The 14,122-nt window shown below is 64.2% G+C and overlaps 1 protein-coding gene across 7 annotated transcripts; it reads right to left on the reverse strand.

The window, feature by feature from the left end:
- Window positions 1-1,044: 1,044 nt before the first annotated feature.
- Window positions 1,045-13,485, reverse strand: AGXT (alanine--glyoxylate and serine--pyruvate aminotransferase). Of its 7 annotated transcripts, XM_029225051.1 has the most exons (12): window positions 13,238-13,485; window positions 11,590-11,996; window positions 11,302-11,494; window positions 9,920-9,984; window positions 9,647-9,747; window positions 8,374-8,444; window positions 6,803-6,887; window positions 4,896-4,991; window positions 4,157-4,226; window positions 2,731-2,826; window positions 2,071-2,199; window positions 1,045-1,805 (listed from the first exon to the last, which is right to left on the reverse strand). In XM_029225051.1, exons 2-12 carry the CDS (start codon window positions 11,818-11,820, stop codon window positions 1,698-1,700), a joined length of 1,245 nt encoding a protein of 414 aa, XP_029080884.1. In that variant the 5' UTR covers window positions 11,821-11,996; window positions 13,238-13,485; the 3' UTR covers window positions 1,045-1,697. The 7 variants fall into 7 exon arrangements, 2 of the variants coding, with proteins under 2 accessions (XP_029080884.1, XP_029080885.1); XM_029225052.1 differs by lacking the exon at window positions 13,238-13,485 and having other exon boundaries at window positions 11,590-12,268; XR_003793898.1 differs by lacking the exon at window positions 1,045-1,805 and having other exon boundaries at window positions 2,165-2,199; window positions 4,896-6,339; window positions 7,061-8,444.
- Window positions 13,486-14,122: the final 637 nt, after the last annotated feature.

Consider the following 14,122-nt stretch of genomic DNA (forward strand, 5'->3'; position numbering starts at 1 on the left):
TGAGGAAATAGATAAGATGACTAAAATTTATATGCAAATTCAGAAGATCTAGGATAGGAAATACAATCTTTAAAAGGGAGAATGAAACTGGAGGACGCGCACTACGTGATTTCAAAACTCTCTATAAAGCTGATGTACTTAAGACAGTGTGGTGTGGACATAAGGGCGGATAAATTGAGCAATGAACGGGAACAGAGGCAGAAGGAGGCCTGCACCTATGGTCAGCTGGCAAAGGGGCCGTGTCAACTAGATGGGAAGGAAGGGCTATTTAACAAACATGGGAAAGACTGGGTATCGGTCTGGATAAAAATGCACCTTGCCCCCTTCTCGCCTCCACGCACAAAGTCAACGTGAGGTGGGTCATAAACCTCAGCATAAAACCTGACACCACAAAGTTTCTAGAGGAAAACGTGGGAACAGGCCTTCAGGACCTCACGGCAGGCAGAGGTTTCCTAGGGAGGAGCCAAACAGCACAGGCCGTAACAGAAACACACGAGCAAACAGGACTTTAAAAGTGGGATTTCAGACCCTCTGGCCTCTCAGCTCCTGTGCTGATCACAGCTACCCTGTGACAGTGTCTGGGTCCCCCTATCAGTGCCATCTCTCCCAGTGGCTGTGAGCACCACGGGCAGCGGGCCTCGGGTCTGCTCAGAGCCCCACCCCAGTGCCCAGAGCTGTGTCCAGCGCCCAGCTGGGTGAGCAACGGGGTGGAGCCAGCCAGCCCCAGCCCTCCACAAAGACACAGGGCTGCATGGGGTGTGGGTGTCCATCTCAACCAGAGGGAGAAGTGGCCTGCATCCTGGAGGTTCTTAGGACTGGAGGTTCTGCGTGAGGACCTGGAAGTGTGGACGTGGCTGTGGCCGCAGCACACGCTGCTCTGGCCTGGCCTGACCCTTCCCAGGAAGGAGAGGCGAGGGAGCCTGGCATAGGCAGAAACCAGTGAGGGGCAGGAGCGAAGGGACAGGGGTCAGGGGGAGCCAGGCAGAGGAGGGGGAGGGGCTGGGGGCTGGGGGCCGCCCTCGCTGCACATTCGAGGGCAGAGTGGCCCCAGGGCTGTGAACTCCCAGACGCTCCGCGCCTGCAGTGGCTTGCGTGCCTGTGGTGTGCCCTTGAGTCTTCAGGGCTCTAGTCCTGGCTGTTTGTCCTTGGACATCTTGGTGCCCTAGTCCTGCGACCCTGCGGGCCTTCCGTGGAGGTCGTACGTGAGGATGTGTTTTGCAGGTTCAAGGTCTGGGCCCAGGGTGTGCAGTGTCAGGGCGCCCGGCCCAGCTGACGGTCACACACCCCATCCTCCAGTCCTGGGGAGGCCCGGGCGAGGATCCGCTCCCTGAGCTCCCCACAACAGAGGTGCAGTCAGGGAGCGGGGGGCCTTCCTGCCAGACTCCTCCGCAGCCCGGCCCCACATAGTGAGGACAGATAACCAGAGGTGTCTTTATTGAACATTCACAGGCCAGTGACCTATGGGGATGGCCGCTCGCTGGGGAGGCGCTGAGGGTCCAAACAGCCCACATCCAGGAAGCTCCACTCGGAGGGGTCGGGCCCCTGGGGGCGGGGGCAGCTGCCCGGCCCTGCCCTTCCCCCCTTCACCCGGGCTGGGTCAGCAGCTGTCCTGTCCCCGGGGCTGTCCCCCTGGCAGAGTCTGTTTGCCCCTGGGCCCCCCCCCCAGTCACTGCGTGAGCATGGGACAAGCAGTCAGGTCACAGCTTGTTCCGGGGGCAGCGCTGCAGGGCCTCTTGCAGGGCCCCAATCACTCGGTCCACGTTCTCCCGGGAGGCGTTACAGCCCAGCAGGCCGATCCGCAGCACCTAGGGCGGGGGCGGGGCGGGCGCAGATGTCAGCCTCTGTCTGCGGCCCTGCCTGGCTGTGCCTGAGGTCAGGGCAGAGCCAGCTGGTGTCCCCCTGTGCGGGAGGAAGTGGGCGGGAGGGTCCACGCGGCCTAGGTCACTCCCCGTACAGCCCCCGGGGTTCAGAGAAGGTGCTCCCTTCCTGATGCCCTGCTGTCCCGGGTCCGCAGACGACCGCTGACCTCGGCCTGCATGTGGCGCACTCAGCACAGAAGGCCCCCCTCACCTTCCCCGCCGAGGGCCCGAGGCCGCCCGTGATCTCGATGCTGAAGTGGTCCATGACGTAGCTGACAAGGTCTCTCCAGTCGTAGCCCGCAGGTGCGGCCACGGTGGTGACGGTGGGCAGACGGATCGCCTGCAGGACAGGCCGGGCTCAGCCACCTCATGCCATCACAGCCAGCTCCACCTGCCCTGGCCTGGCCAGCCCTGGCCGCAGGCTCCAAAGGGGAGGGCAGGGGTGCATGTGGGGGACGGAGAAGGGGCCCCAGGAGAGCGAGGTCACCACCGCCCCAGGAGCCACGCCTACTGGCTGGTGCTCAGGGCAGGGCTTCCAGCCTCCAGGGACCCCTCTGTGTGTCTGGCTGGCTTATCAGCTGACCCCCTACCCCCAGCCCCTCCAGGATGGTGTCTGGCTGGCGTTCTGGAGGCCGATGGGCGTCCTCCAGCTCAGGGAGCACCCATAACTACTCCAGACGGAGAGGCTCTGGGGGAGGTGGAGGCATCCAACTAAATGTCCTGAGATCCAGAGGCCGGGAAAGCGTGACAATGACGGGGACCCCAGGACCGCCCCTGCCCCCACCAGAACTGCATATCCATAAAGGGGGCTGGACAGGAGCTCGCCCTCCCCCCACTGCCATGTGATGCCCTCTGCCCCCGCCCTCCTCACCGGATCCTTCACGAAGAGCTGCAGGCCCAGCCCCTGCAGGCGCTCGTGCAGGTACTCTGAGGCCTCGCGGTGCTGCTGCCAGCTCTTCTCCAGGCCCTGGGTGGGGAGAGGGCAGTGGGGTGGGCAGGGTGGGCTGGGGGCCCTCCTCGGTGGGCAGAGAGGGAGAAACTGGCTGGCATCCACCGGCGGGGGGGGGGGGCAACTTTGGCCGGGGGAGGGACTCCTCTCCTGGCCTGGACCCTGAGCGCCTCGGGAGCCCCCTGGAGCCACAGGTTCAGGGCCCTGACTCTGCCCCAGGGGCCGGGCCTGGGCTACCTCAGGGAGGTGGAAATAGTCTGGGTCTGGGAGGGGGACGTGGCGGCCCAGCCGGTTGTTGGATCCTCCAGGCCCCTGGGAGGGGTGGGGACGACCTGGCCAGAGGTGGGGGGCTGGCCGGGGGCAGAAAGGCTTCTGGGCTGCGCGCTGCCTCCTGCCCTCCCAGCCGCTGAGCCCACAGTCCCCACTCCACGGGGGTCCAGCCTCTCCTGCCGGCACAGCTCACAGCCGTGGCCCAGTCCCCTGCCCCGCAAGTGTCAGCTCCCGGCCTCTCTCTCGGCTGCACAGGTGGCCACCCAGCCCATGGGACACCTCGAGTCTAGCCCAGCCCTGGGCCGGTGGCGACGTGAGTGGACGCAGGGGGCAGACGTGGCCGGTGCAGCACTGCAGCCTCGCTGGAGGCAGGCCTTGGCCCAGGTCTCTCCCGGCCTCTGGACCGGCAGCTGGCAGGGCCCCTGGGGGCCGTCCTGGGGCTGTGTTTCCTGGCCTGGGCCAGACTTGGCCTCCTGGGTCCCGAGAGTGTGGACCTTGCACTGGGCCAAGGCACCACCCTGGTCGTGGTCACACCCAGCTGTCCCCACGTGGCTCCTGCCCACACCCTGGAGCGGGTAGTGGCCGAGGGCACAGCCAAGCCTCCTGACGGTGGTCTCACCCCCCCCCCCCGGCTCCACTTCTTGGCCGCCCGCCCTCTCTTCCTCCCACCTGGGCCCTCTGCTCAGCCAGGCCCGCGCTGAGCACGTCACTAAGAACCTAGGGCCTGGAAGGGGGTCCACGCCTGCCCTGTCGCCGCATCTGCCCTCAGGGCTCTGTCCTCCGGGGCCTCTACCCTCAGCTGGCAGCCGGCTCACCACCCCCCGCCCCCCCCATGCCTGCCCAGAGCCTATCTCCCTCCCCACTCAGGGCTACTCTCCAGCAAGGCCCCCAGCACCTCTTCCTTCCTGCGGGCCCCTCAGCAAACCAACCAGCAGTTCTCCGAGTCTTAGCATCCCTCTCACCCCCTGCCCCCAATCAGCTTGAGGGAATCTCGGGGCGGTGGGGGCCGCCCAGCGGTTCGCCAGCCTCAGCACCTGCCGGGTCCCAGCCCCACGCCGCTCGGCTGCCCTCCGCTCACCTGCTCTGCTAGATGGGCCAGGCTCTCTCTCAGGCTGTACAAGCTGACGACGGGGGTGGTGTGATGGTATCTGGAAGACAGGAGGGCGTGGCCAGGTCACTGGGCGGGGCCAGGGCAGTGACTGTGTCTCTCCCAGCCCCAGCTGGCCCAGGCTCTCTGACGACGGGTCGGCCCCCACCCAGGGGAGCGCGGTCCAGCTTGGGGGCTACAGACCTGCAGCCAGATGTGGGGAGAGCCTGGCTCAGAGCAGGGCACTGGCCGGGCTGCGGGAAGAGGCTGACTGGGCTGGAGACCAGGCGCTGGCTCCCACCTGTGGCCCCAGTGCCCCACTGGGCCCACTGCATAGGGCGCAGTTCCTGGTGTCCTTGTCTACGTGTGTCACGTAAGGGGCCTCGGGTTAGGGTCAAAGCCACCTCACAGAGAGCCCCCCTGCCCCCCCCCCCGAGAGATGGGTAAAGCAAGGCCCAGGATTGGGAAGATGTGCCAGGCCAGGTCCAAAGTGCCTGCAGATGCGCTGGGACTTCTGGGAGGAGAGGGCACATGGAAAGCGGGGTGGGGGCCATGACTGGGGGGCTTCGGAGGAACGGGGGGGACCCCTTTGGGGGCGTTGAAGGCCTGGCACTGGTGAATCCCGGGGCTCCAGCTGGGGTGTGAGGGCATGAGGGTGGAGGCTCCCATCCCTTAGCACTTCCCTCCCCCTACCCACCCACCCCCTTTCCAGCCCCGCCCCCTCTCTCACATCCTGGGCTTGTCGTCACAGCCCCAGAAGTTGGCCAGCCACTTGATGTCCAGGTAGAAGGAGAAGGGCTTGGTCTTTCGAGTGTAGATCTTATTCCTGGGGAGGAGAATCAGCCTGAATGCCCCCAGCCCCCCATTGCTCAGAAGTGAGCCAGATGGGTGGGGCCCCCAGGACCCCCGTGTCTGTATTCAGGCCCCTGGGGCCCAGCTGTGCCTCTGCCTCGAGGGTGTGCGCCTGTCACTCGGGCCAGGCTGATTCCCATGGAGTCACCCCAACTCATTGCTCAGGTCAGAGAAAGGGGGACCAGAGGGTCTGCTACATGGTGAGTTCAAACACGTAAGAATGGCAGAGGGGATCCTGTATGAGGAAAGTGTCCTGGGAACTTGTTGGAAAACCCGGAAAATTTGAAGAATGCACTACCCGTGGAGTCTCCAGACTGCTGTTCTAACCTACAGGCCCGGACTTGAGCTGCAACATTTCCAGGCTCCAGGCAGCCCCGTTTACTGCAGGCTGGCCCCACAATCCCAGCTGGTGGGACTCCATTCCTTAATACCTATCCTTGTTTACTACTGCTCCTCCGAATTCAGTGGTTTTTATACACGGGCAGAATCCTTGGTTTGTCTCAGGTCTGAGGTCAAGGGCCTCTCTGTTCAGTCCTCCAGTTACCTGGCTGGTCCCTATGCTAAATGTATACCTAATGGATAAAGGCACAGAATTAGGTCACCCCTGAGATTTTCTCTAATTGTTTGATACATGGTACATTTATTGCTCACTTCCCTTATCCGTCCATTTATCTTTGTTTCAAAAATCTGAACATAGGGTCAGCATATACTTACGCTCAGTGTTTAATGGTGAAATTTAAACGTAATTAAAATAAAAATAGTATACCCGTAAGAAAGTGACAGAGAGGACACTGAGGCTGGGGGTCTAAAGATGAGGCCTCACCTTGCCTAGAAGAAGTGCAGCCTTGGGGAAGAAACTGTGAAGCTGGGGTCTGCCGGAGGGGCCTCTGGGGCAGCCTGGGAAGAGCTGCGTCCCCGGGCCAGGTAACCCCAGGCTGCCCTGGCAGCCCTCTCCTCCCCACCCGGCCCGTCCTGTTCTCTCCTTTCCTTCCCCCTGGTCTCCCCAACCCCTGCACCCCCGTGGGCTCCTCTGCTCTCGGGTCCCAGGCGATGCTGGCTGACCTTGAACCGTTAAATACAGGGGTTCTCCAACAGCTCCAGGTGGACGTGAACAGACGGGCGCCGCGGTCTGACCTCCGCACTCAGACCCAGATGCCTCGTTGACCTGCCTCCAGGCCTCTCAGACTGCGCCCACCCACAAAGACCTCCAGATCTCACCTCACATCCTCTCTGTTCCATCACCTGGGTGCAGCTCACGGTAACGGCCTGCTGGGGCCGGTCCTCAGTCCCCTCCCCCAGCTCACCCAGGCCTGGTTCAGGGTCTGGACAGCAGGGACATGGGGATGTTGAGGGTGCAGCGGGTGAAGGGGGCCTGTGCCTAGCCCGGGGAGCAGCTCCCGCATCTGCTCCTGGATGCTGAGCCAGGGTGGGGGCAGCAGCGGGCTGGCACTGCCCCCCATCCTTGGCTTGAGGCCAGGGACCTGCTGGAACGCTGGGCCCCGCAGCCCATACACAAGCCCCGGGTCCATGAGGAGCGCCTTCTGGAGGCCAGCCTGGCCAGGCCGCTCGGCCACACGCATGGCCCTCAGGCTGCCCCAGACACCCCGCTCCCTGGGAACCCAGAGAATGGGCTCACCTGTCCAGGGCGGGCACCTGTCCAGGCTGGGGGGAGCATTGCAGAGCACGGCCCGAGGAGCCGTCCCTTCCCTTGCTCTGTCCCTCCCTCCTCGGGGCCACCTGGCCTTGCTGCCCGTCCAGCCCTGGCTGGGGTCGGGGCACACTCACTTGGCCTTGTCGCTGAAGGAGATGAGCGAGGTGCCTGCAGGGGCGTTCAGGACCTTCTGGGAGCCCGAGTATAAGACATCGATGCCTGTGGAGGGGAGGGGCACATGTTCAGGGGCCGAGCCCCACATGGGGGAGGGGTCACGGGGGTGCTGCCCAGCCCAGGTCCTGAGAGACCAGCAGAAGTTGCGGGAACCTGGGACCCACCATGCAACTGGTGTCGGAAATGGGAGGGACAGTGTTGGAGGACTAGACCCTTACCCTGTGGGGTCCGACGCTATTGCAGGTGGGCTGAGCTAACGAGGGCACCCGTTAGCATCTGCCTGGTGTGGAAAACCCACACGTCTGGGGTCAAGCGCTGGGCGAGAGTGGGGGGTGGCGGAGGGTGGAGCAGCAAACGGGTTTTTCCTTCACATCTTGCAGTGCCCGTCCCCCGGGCTCCCACACAGCCTGAGGGGAGTTTCAAATTATGGGGCAGCAGCAGAGGGCGGTGGTCAAGCCCAAAGCCGGGAGGACGAAGGACCAGGATTCAGATCCAAGCCCTGCACCGTCTCTGACTCCCTGAGGGTGGGGACCCGAGGCAACTGCGTGCCCAGGTGCACGGACGGGTGGACCCGGAATGTTCTTTACGGTTCATTCCTAAAGCCTAAAACTGGGCGGACCCAAAGTTCTCCCGAGAGGAAAGGGGTGAAGTGGGGGTGTTCACACAAGCAATGAATATTCAGGAGCAGCAACACGAGCGACCTTGCTGACATTAGGTTGACGTCTGCTGACCCACAAGGTCCCGTGGAAGCCAGGGGGTGGGGGCAGTGAAGGCCAGAGGTCCTGAGCCCGGCCCTGTTGCTCCGCGGCCTGGGCCTCAGGCTGGAGCCTCCTTGCCCGGCTTCTCCCTCCACAGTGGGGGCAGCCAGCCTGGAGGCCCAGGGTGGGCATCCCGGGGACAGCACTGCCCCCCTGCTCCCATCCCCAGGGCCCCTCAGTGTGCCTGTCCTTTCAGAGCAGTGGTTTGGGGTCAGCCCAGAAGGCTCCCCCTTCAGCACTGGATCCCGCGGAGCAGAGCCCTCTGCAGAGGCAAAAGCGGACCAGGCCAAGTGGGCCGGGCAGCCGTGGACACAGCACCACCCAGAGTGGAGCCGGGCTTTCCTCCCTGAGGAGATGCTGGGCCTGGAAGTCTTCCCCGGGCTGGCCTGCAGGTGACAATGTCAGCGGTGCTCCCGGCGTGTGACAGGCGTTAGGGGGGGTCTCCGCCCTGATTGGCAGGGGCCCTGGCACTGCCCCCACCCCTCTTCCAAGGCTCTGAGTGCCTTTCCAAATGCCTCCCCTGGAGGGTCCCTTCCTCCCGCCTGCCGCCCGGTCCCGGCCCAACGGCCCAGCAGAAACACGGGGTGTGGCCAGTCTATGGAGCGTGTCCTGCCCCGTGAGGAGCTGGTGGCTCTCCCACGCCTTGTGGGGACCAGCGCCTAATCCCGTGTGCAGCTGACAGACACGCAGGCCCTGGTACAGCACACCTCCCAGCCAGGGCTTCTGGCGCTTCGGGCCACCGGCGGGTGGCTGGGCGGGGGGCCCTCCCTTACCCTGCTGGTCCATGTAGATGGGGGCCCCGCCCAGGGATGCCACTGAATCCACCAGCAGCAGGCACTGGTACCTGCGGGGAGGGGCAGCAGAGGGCAGGAGGGGCTTCAGACTCTGCCCCGGGGTGGGGTTTCTGGAGGGGCCTTAAGAGCCTTTAGAAGGGCCACCGGGGAAGCAGGGGGAGCCTCCCACCTCCCACAGGGTTCCTCCTCCGGGGCTCTCAGCCCCCCGGGACCAGCTCTGTGTCTGAACCTGGGTGAGCCCCCGGCACAGCGAGCGTCACCCTGGGGGCCCCAGGTGGCCGGACCCAGGTACTCATGAGGCCAGCCAGGCAGTCTGTGTCCTGGGGGCTGGCTGGGTGCTCTGACTGCTCAGGCCCAAGGGCCGTGTGGGGTCCAGGGACCAGCCTAGCACAAGGCTGCATCTCTTCTGCTGACAGCCCACAGGGCAGAAGTCCAGAGCATGGGGAGGACAGAGTCCAGAAACAGCCTGAGCTGAAACCTCTGACTTTCCTCCACCTCCACATTTTCTTTAAAAAAGGCACAAAGAGTATTCCACGTGGACCTATGGGAGTCATAGCCCAGGTGACATCTGTGAGCTTGATTCACTGGACAGGACTCCAGGCGGCAGGTGGTCCTGGCTGGGCTGTGCCCAGTGGGCCCGAGGCCCCCATGGAGGATGGCAGCCCTGCCGGGGTGACCCTGCCTGTCGGTGGAGCTTCTCTCCTTCCATCCTGTGGTCAGCTGTCCAGAGCACGACTGCTGGTCCTAGGAGGGAATCCCACCTGACCCCACGCAAGGCCCTGGGCAGTCCGTGCAGGGGTAGGGGAACCTGGCGGAAGGCAGTGGAGGACGGTGCTGCTTTGGGGCTCTGGGACCTCGGGGCAAGGGGGGCAGGCCCTGGCACCAAGGCTGCAGGGTCAGCTTGAGCCCTCCCTAGTCATGGGGCCAGGAGGGCAGTGGCGCTGGGGGGACACCTGACCCTGCTCTCAGATGGGAGGGTCCATCCAGCCTCGGCCCAGAGCCAGGAGGACCCCCGAAGACCTGCACCACCATCACACGGCAGAGGCTGGGGGGACCGGCCAGCAGCCCACCACACTCCCACCCTGTCCTCAGGCTGGGTCTGAGCTGTGCTTGGCTCTGCCCCCAGCACTGCCACCCTGGAACAGGCTCCCCCGAGGGACAGGCTCACCTGAGGGGACAGGCTCACCTGTGCGGACACCTGAGGGGACAGGCCCACCTGTGGGGACAGGCCCACCTGAGGGGACAGGCTCACCTGTGGCAGAGCTCCCCATAGCCATCGAGGGGCTGCAGCACGCCACTGGATGACTCCCCCTGGGTCAGGAACAGCAGCACGGGCTTGTGCTGGGCCAGGGCCTGAGAGGACAGAGGTTACAGCCATGGGCAGACGCAGTGTGGGGAAGGGGCCTCCGTCTGTCCTCCTCCCCAGGGACAGTGCAGATCTGGGCAGTGGGAGCTGGATGCCCCTCAACCCCTCCTGCCCCACCAGCTGACTGGCCCCCTCCCCGGGCCGGCGCACCCCCCATACCTCCTCCACCTCCCGCAGCGTGAAGTGGCCTCCAGGGTCCTTGATCATGGGGTGTACACGGGCTCCTGGGGGCAGAGTGAGTGGTGAGCAGTCCCCGCACGCTGAGGGGAGCCAGTGCTGGGGACAGAGGCCGGGCTGAGCAGGTGGGTCCTGTGAGGGCCGCCCATGCCTGCCCCCAGCCGCTGCTGGAGGGGGAAGGTGGAGTGTGCTCGGTGAATCCAGGTTCCGGGGTGCCGTGGATGAGAGCGGGTCCCTCAGCTCCACTGTCCCCTCCCCAGCCCACCTTCCCTGAGCCCAGCCAGGCCAGGGCACCCTGGTCCTTTGCAGCCCTCTCCACATGGGAAGTAGAGAAGCATCTGTGCAAGGCTGAGCAGATGGGTGCTTCCCAGCAGAGGGTAGCTTCAGAGGGGCCATGCATTTGATGGATGACTGGGTGAAGGATTGAGTGGGTGCGGGAGCAGGCTTTGCCCCCTCTGGGGCCTTGGGGCTCCAGGGAGGCAGGCCCTTGTCCTGCTCTGTCTCTTGAAGCCCTGCACCCCCGTGCACAGCAGGCCCCCAGTGTCATATGCAGGAGGCAGGGAGGCCCTAGGACCATCCCAGCCTCAGGGGCCTGAGGTGTGTGGTGGAGGCAGGGGAGGGGCTTGCCCAGGCCAGGAGGGTGGCCGAGGTCCGCTCAGGGTCCTGGACCCTGCCTGACCCGGGCTCCCCTTGAAAACCGGCATGTGCACTGGAGGGGCCCCGGTGAGGGGTCAGGATGCCCTCGGGCTGTCGGGGGTTGTCCATTAACCTGGACCGAGTGTGGCCACGTGTGGAGCTCACCAGGCAGGGGTTCCGTGATGTTTCCAAACCCGCGGTAAATCATTAAACCCAATGCACCCTAGGGCTTTCGACTTCTGTCTCTTCCTTTAGTAAATTTTACTCTGGAAGTGGAAACCCTGTCCATACCTCTGTATTTTGCAGCTCTAGAAACAGAGCTGTTTCTGAGATTTTGAGGGGGGGATGTCAGCTTCTGAAACCTTGTCTTGTGACAGAGTGGAGGTGGCCCCTGGGGACCTCAGACAGCTGCGGGGATGCTCTGGGTTCGTGCTGAGACCAGAGGAGTCCCTGCAGTGCCGTCCCCACCACGGGCTCCGGAAATAGCTGTTCCCCAAACTCCGGGAGACCAGGGGGATGGGGGCCCCTTGAGCATCCCGACGCCCACTTGGAGGAGACAGCAGGCTGGCAGGCAGGGGGATGCGTGAAGGGCCTCCAAGGGGGGTAAGTGCTCAGGGCCCGAGGTTGGTACCTGGAGAGGGGGGCTTCCAGGCTTCGTGCCGGAGGAGGGAGGCCTTTGGGGAAGGATGGAGAGAAGGGCCGCACCCCACGCCCACGCCGTCTCTTACCGATGCGCTCCCCGATGTCCTGGGCCCGCTGCCCCCAGATGCCGTTGACCCCGACCAGGAAGGAGTCCCCCGGCTCCAGGAGGTTGAACAGGGCGGCCTCCAGTGCGCAGTGCCCTGAGCCACTGACGGCCAGCGTGAGGGGGTTCCGGGTCTGGAACACGTACTGGATGCCTTGCTTGATCTCGTCCATGATCTGGGGGCAGTGGACATGCAGGTCACCGCCTCCCCTACCCCCACCCCAGGGAGGAGGCCACTCAGGGCACTGACCGCTGTGTCTCAGTGGCCTACCTGGAACATCTCCTTGTGCATGTGTCCTATTGTCTGCCTCCCCCCAGCCGCCATGACGCGGGGGGTCAGGTTAGAGGGGCCAGGCCCCAGCAGAAGCCGGCTGGGGAGGGACAGGGGCTTACTCAGGGCTTCTGGGGGAGCCACCAGCAGTGGGTGGGAGGCCATGGTCCTCACCCAACCTGCCGCCTTGTGCCCCAGGGCCGCACTGGCCGCGGTCAGTGCCCGGAGCATTTCCCAGCAGGCCCTGCACTGGACGACGGGCACCGGAGGACACGGGGGCGTCCAGGAGGCGAGCCTGGTCGACGGGTTTCTGCTCCACCTGCTGTCTTTTGCTGTGTGTCGTTGTTACCAGGCCGTTATCAATGCTTGTCCTGCACGTGAAGGCTTGGAAGCAGGGGTGTTGAACCCTCGGTGGGAGAGGAGGAGCCAACAAAGTCCAGTCAGTGAAAAACAGATCTTGGCAAGCTGCCCTCTGCCCTCCAGCCGCCCCTCCCTCTCCGTCCCCGAAGGATGCCCAGCCTGGTACACCTGGCTGGGCTCAGGGGGCCCCAGCGTTTTTCTTATGTGACCAGAGCGCCAACATTTCAGACTTGGCAGACCTACAGGCTGTGTTAAAACTACTCAGCCCTGCTGTGGTGGTGAGAAGGCGGTTACAAGGGTGTGGCTGTGTGCTAATAAAACTTTATTTACAAAAGAAGCAGTGGGCCAGATTTGGCCCAGGGCCACAGTTTGCTGATTCTGGCTTAGCTCCCGGAAAGACTCACTTTAGAAAATATATGCTCCACGTGTATAAACACACATATGTACACACTGAGGACATGTCCATTCTTGATCCTTTTGGAGTATTTCCTCTGCCCATCTACACCTGAGGGCCCCGATGATTGGTCTCCACGCACGTAACCAAGGGGTGCTCACTGGGGAGCCTCTGCAACTTCTGAGTCAGCACGTGGGTCGAATAAATGCGACCAAGACTCCCTGCAGGAGGAGCCAGGCCCAGCCCAGGGTGGCAGCCCAGCAGAGCCGCTGGCGTCCTGGGACATCGAAGGAGCCCTGCGTTGTGGGTGACCAGGCCAGGGAGGCACTGGACCGGATGCTCTCTGAGTAGCTCTTGCTTCTGACAGCTCTCAAGGGGCTGGGTTGGAGCTTGCCAGGACTTCCCGTTCTGTGTTTAGGGATCTGACGCCTGGGCCTCAGTAACCAGGGAGGCGTCCGGGCTTGCACGGAGCCTCCATGGTCGACAAGTGACTGCACGCGACCTTCCCCCATGGGGACTTGCCCCTCAGCTCAGCAGAGCCCTGCATTCAGCACTCGTTGCTTGGGTTGGGTTCGTCTGGCATCCTGGGGTGGCAGGGACTCCACAAGCTTTAGCCAGGATGGACGGGCATGGCCTGAGCACCTGGAGACCCTCACAGCCCTGCCGGGTCAGGGCGCCCTGTCCATCTGGGAGGAACAGGCAAAGGGGACAGGCCCCGAGTGGTGGGCAGAAAGAAATTCAGGGAAGGGGGGCCAGACATGTCCCTGTTGGCCCAGGGCAGGCCTGCCACGCCACCGCTAGCCTGGCCCTGTCCTGCACAGGGAGGCCCAGCGGGCGCCCCCTCCCTCGCTCCTTCCTTCCCTTCTTTCCCCAATGCCCCGACATCTTCCTTACCAAGCGATCCCTCTGGGCCAGGACCCAGTCTGGCAGCTCCAACTGATGCAGTGTCAGCAAGAAGAGAAGCAGAAGCCCCTACCGGCGGCCGGCGGGTGGGGCAGAGGACCTGGGGTCTGCGACAGCCTCCTGGGAGCTGAGAGGAGATGCCTGAAGGGCCTGAGGGCCTGGAGGAGGGGACAACCCCGGGGGGCTGCTGGGCAAAGTCCGTGGGGGCTTCGGAGCTGGGCCTTGGAGAAGGGAGAGGCGGGCCCACCCCAGGGTGGGAGGGGTGGTGAGGGCCTGCTAGGCAGAAGGAGCTGCAGGGAGCTGGGCACAGAGGTGGAGGCCTGTGTGAGGGGGGCCTGTGCAGACCCCTGCTGGGGCCAGCAGCCTCAGGTCTGGCCCGGCCATGGTGGCTGGGGCCCGGTACTGGCCTGGTAACACCTGTGCGGCACTGGGCCTCTGGAGTCACAGGTGTGTCAGCCCTGCCCAGCCCTGGTGCTGACCTGCCACAGCTGAGGAACCTTCTCCTGCTGGAGGGGGTGCCAGCCCCACAGCTGTGCCCACCCTGGGGGTCCCCTGCCTGCTGGCAGCGGGGGGACCACCCGGTCCGCAGGACAGGCCCCTCGACTCTGCTCCTGCCCTGGCCATCTTGTCTGCAGCCACACGGTCCCTGGGCTCCTTCCCTCAGTCCCTGAGCCCAGAGTCCTGCTCGGCCCGCCCTCCGCCCACCTGAGAGCTGCACCACCTGGACCAGTGCATCATCGGGGCCTCCCACCAGGTACACTGCTGCCTTCGCTCCAGTCTAACAAATGTCTCTGTGCCTTTGCACGTGCTGTTCCCTCTGCCTGGAAGGCTTGTCCCTTTCTTTGCTCAGCTCCTCTGGCTCTTTTCTCAGAGCTG

Source organism: Monodon monoceros, unplaced genomic scaffold (genome assembly GCF_005190385.1).
Source record: "Monodon monoceros isolate NGI ecotype Baffin Bay Population unplaced genomic scaffold, NGI_Narwhal_1 Super_Scaffold_16, whole genome shotgun sequence".
Taxonomy (NCBI): Eukaryota; Metazoa; Chordata; class Mammalia; order Artiodactyla; family Monodontidae; genus Monodon; species Monodon monoceros.

Bases quoted from the DNA above. Each gene is read 5' to 3' on its own strand.
- AGXT (XM_029225051.1), bottom strand. From the start codon at position 11,820: ATGCTCCGGGCACTGACCGCGGCCAGTGCGGCCCTGGGGCACAAGGCG. The intron at 6,888-8,373 runs GTAAGGGAGGGC...TCCCCTCCACAG, and splicing joins CATCTACATGGACCAGCAGG to GCATCGATGTCTTATACTCG. The intron at 2,200-2,730 runs GTGAGGAGGGCG...CCTGTCCTGCAG, and splicing joins AGCTCTTCGTGAAGGATCCG to GCGATCCGTCTGCCCACCGT.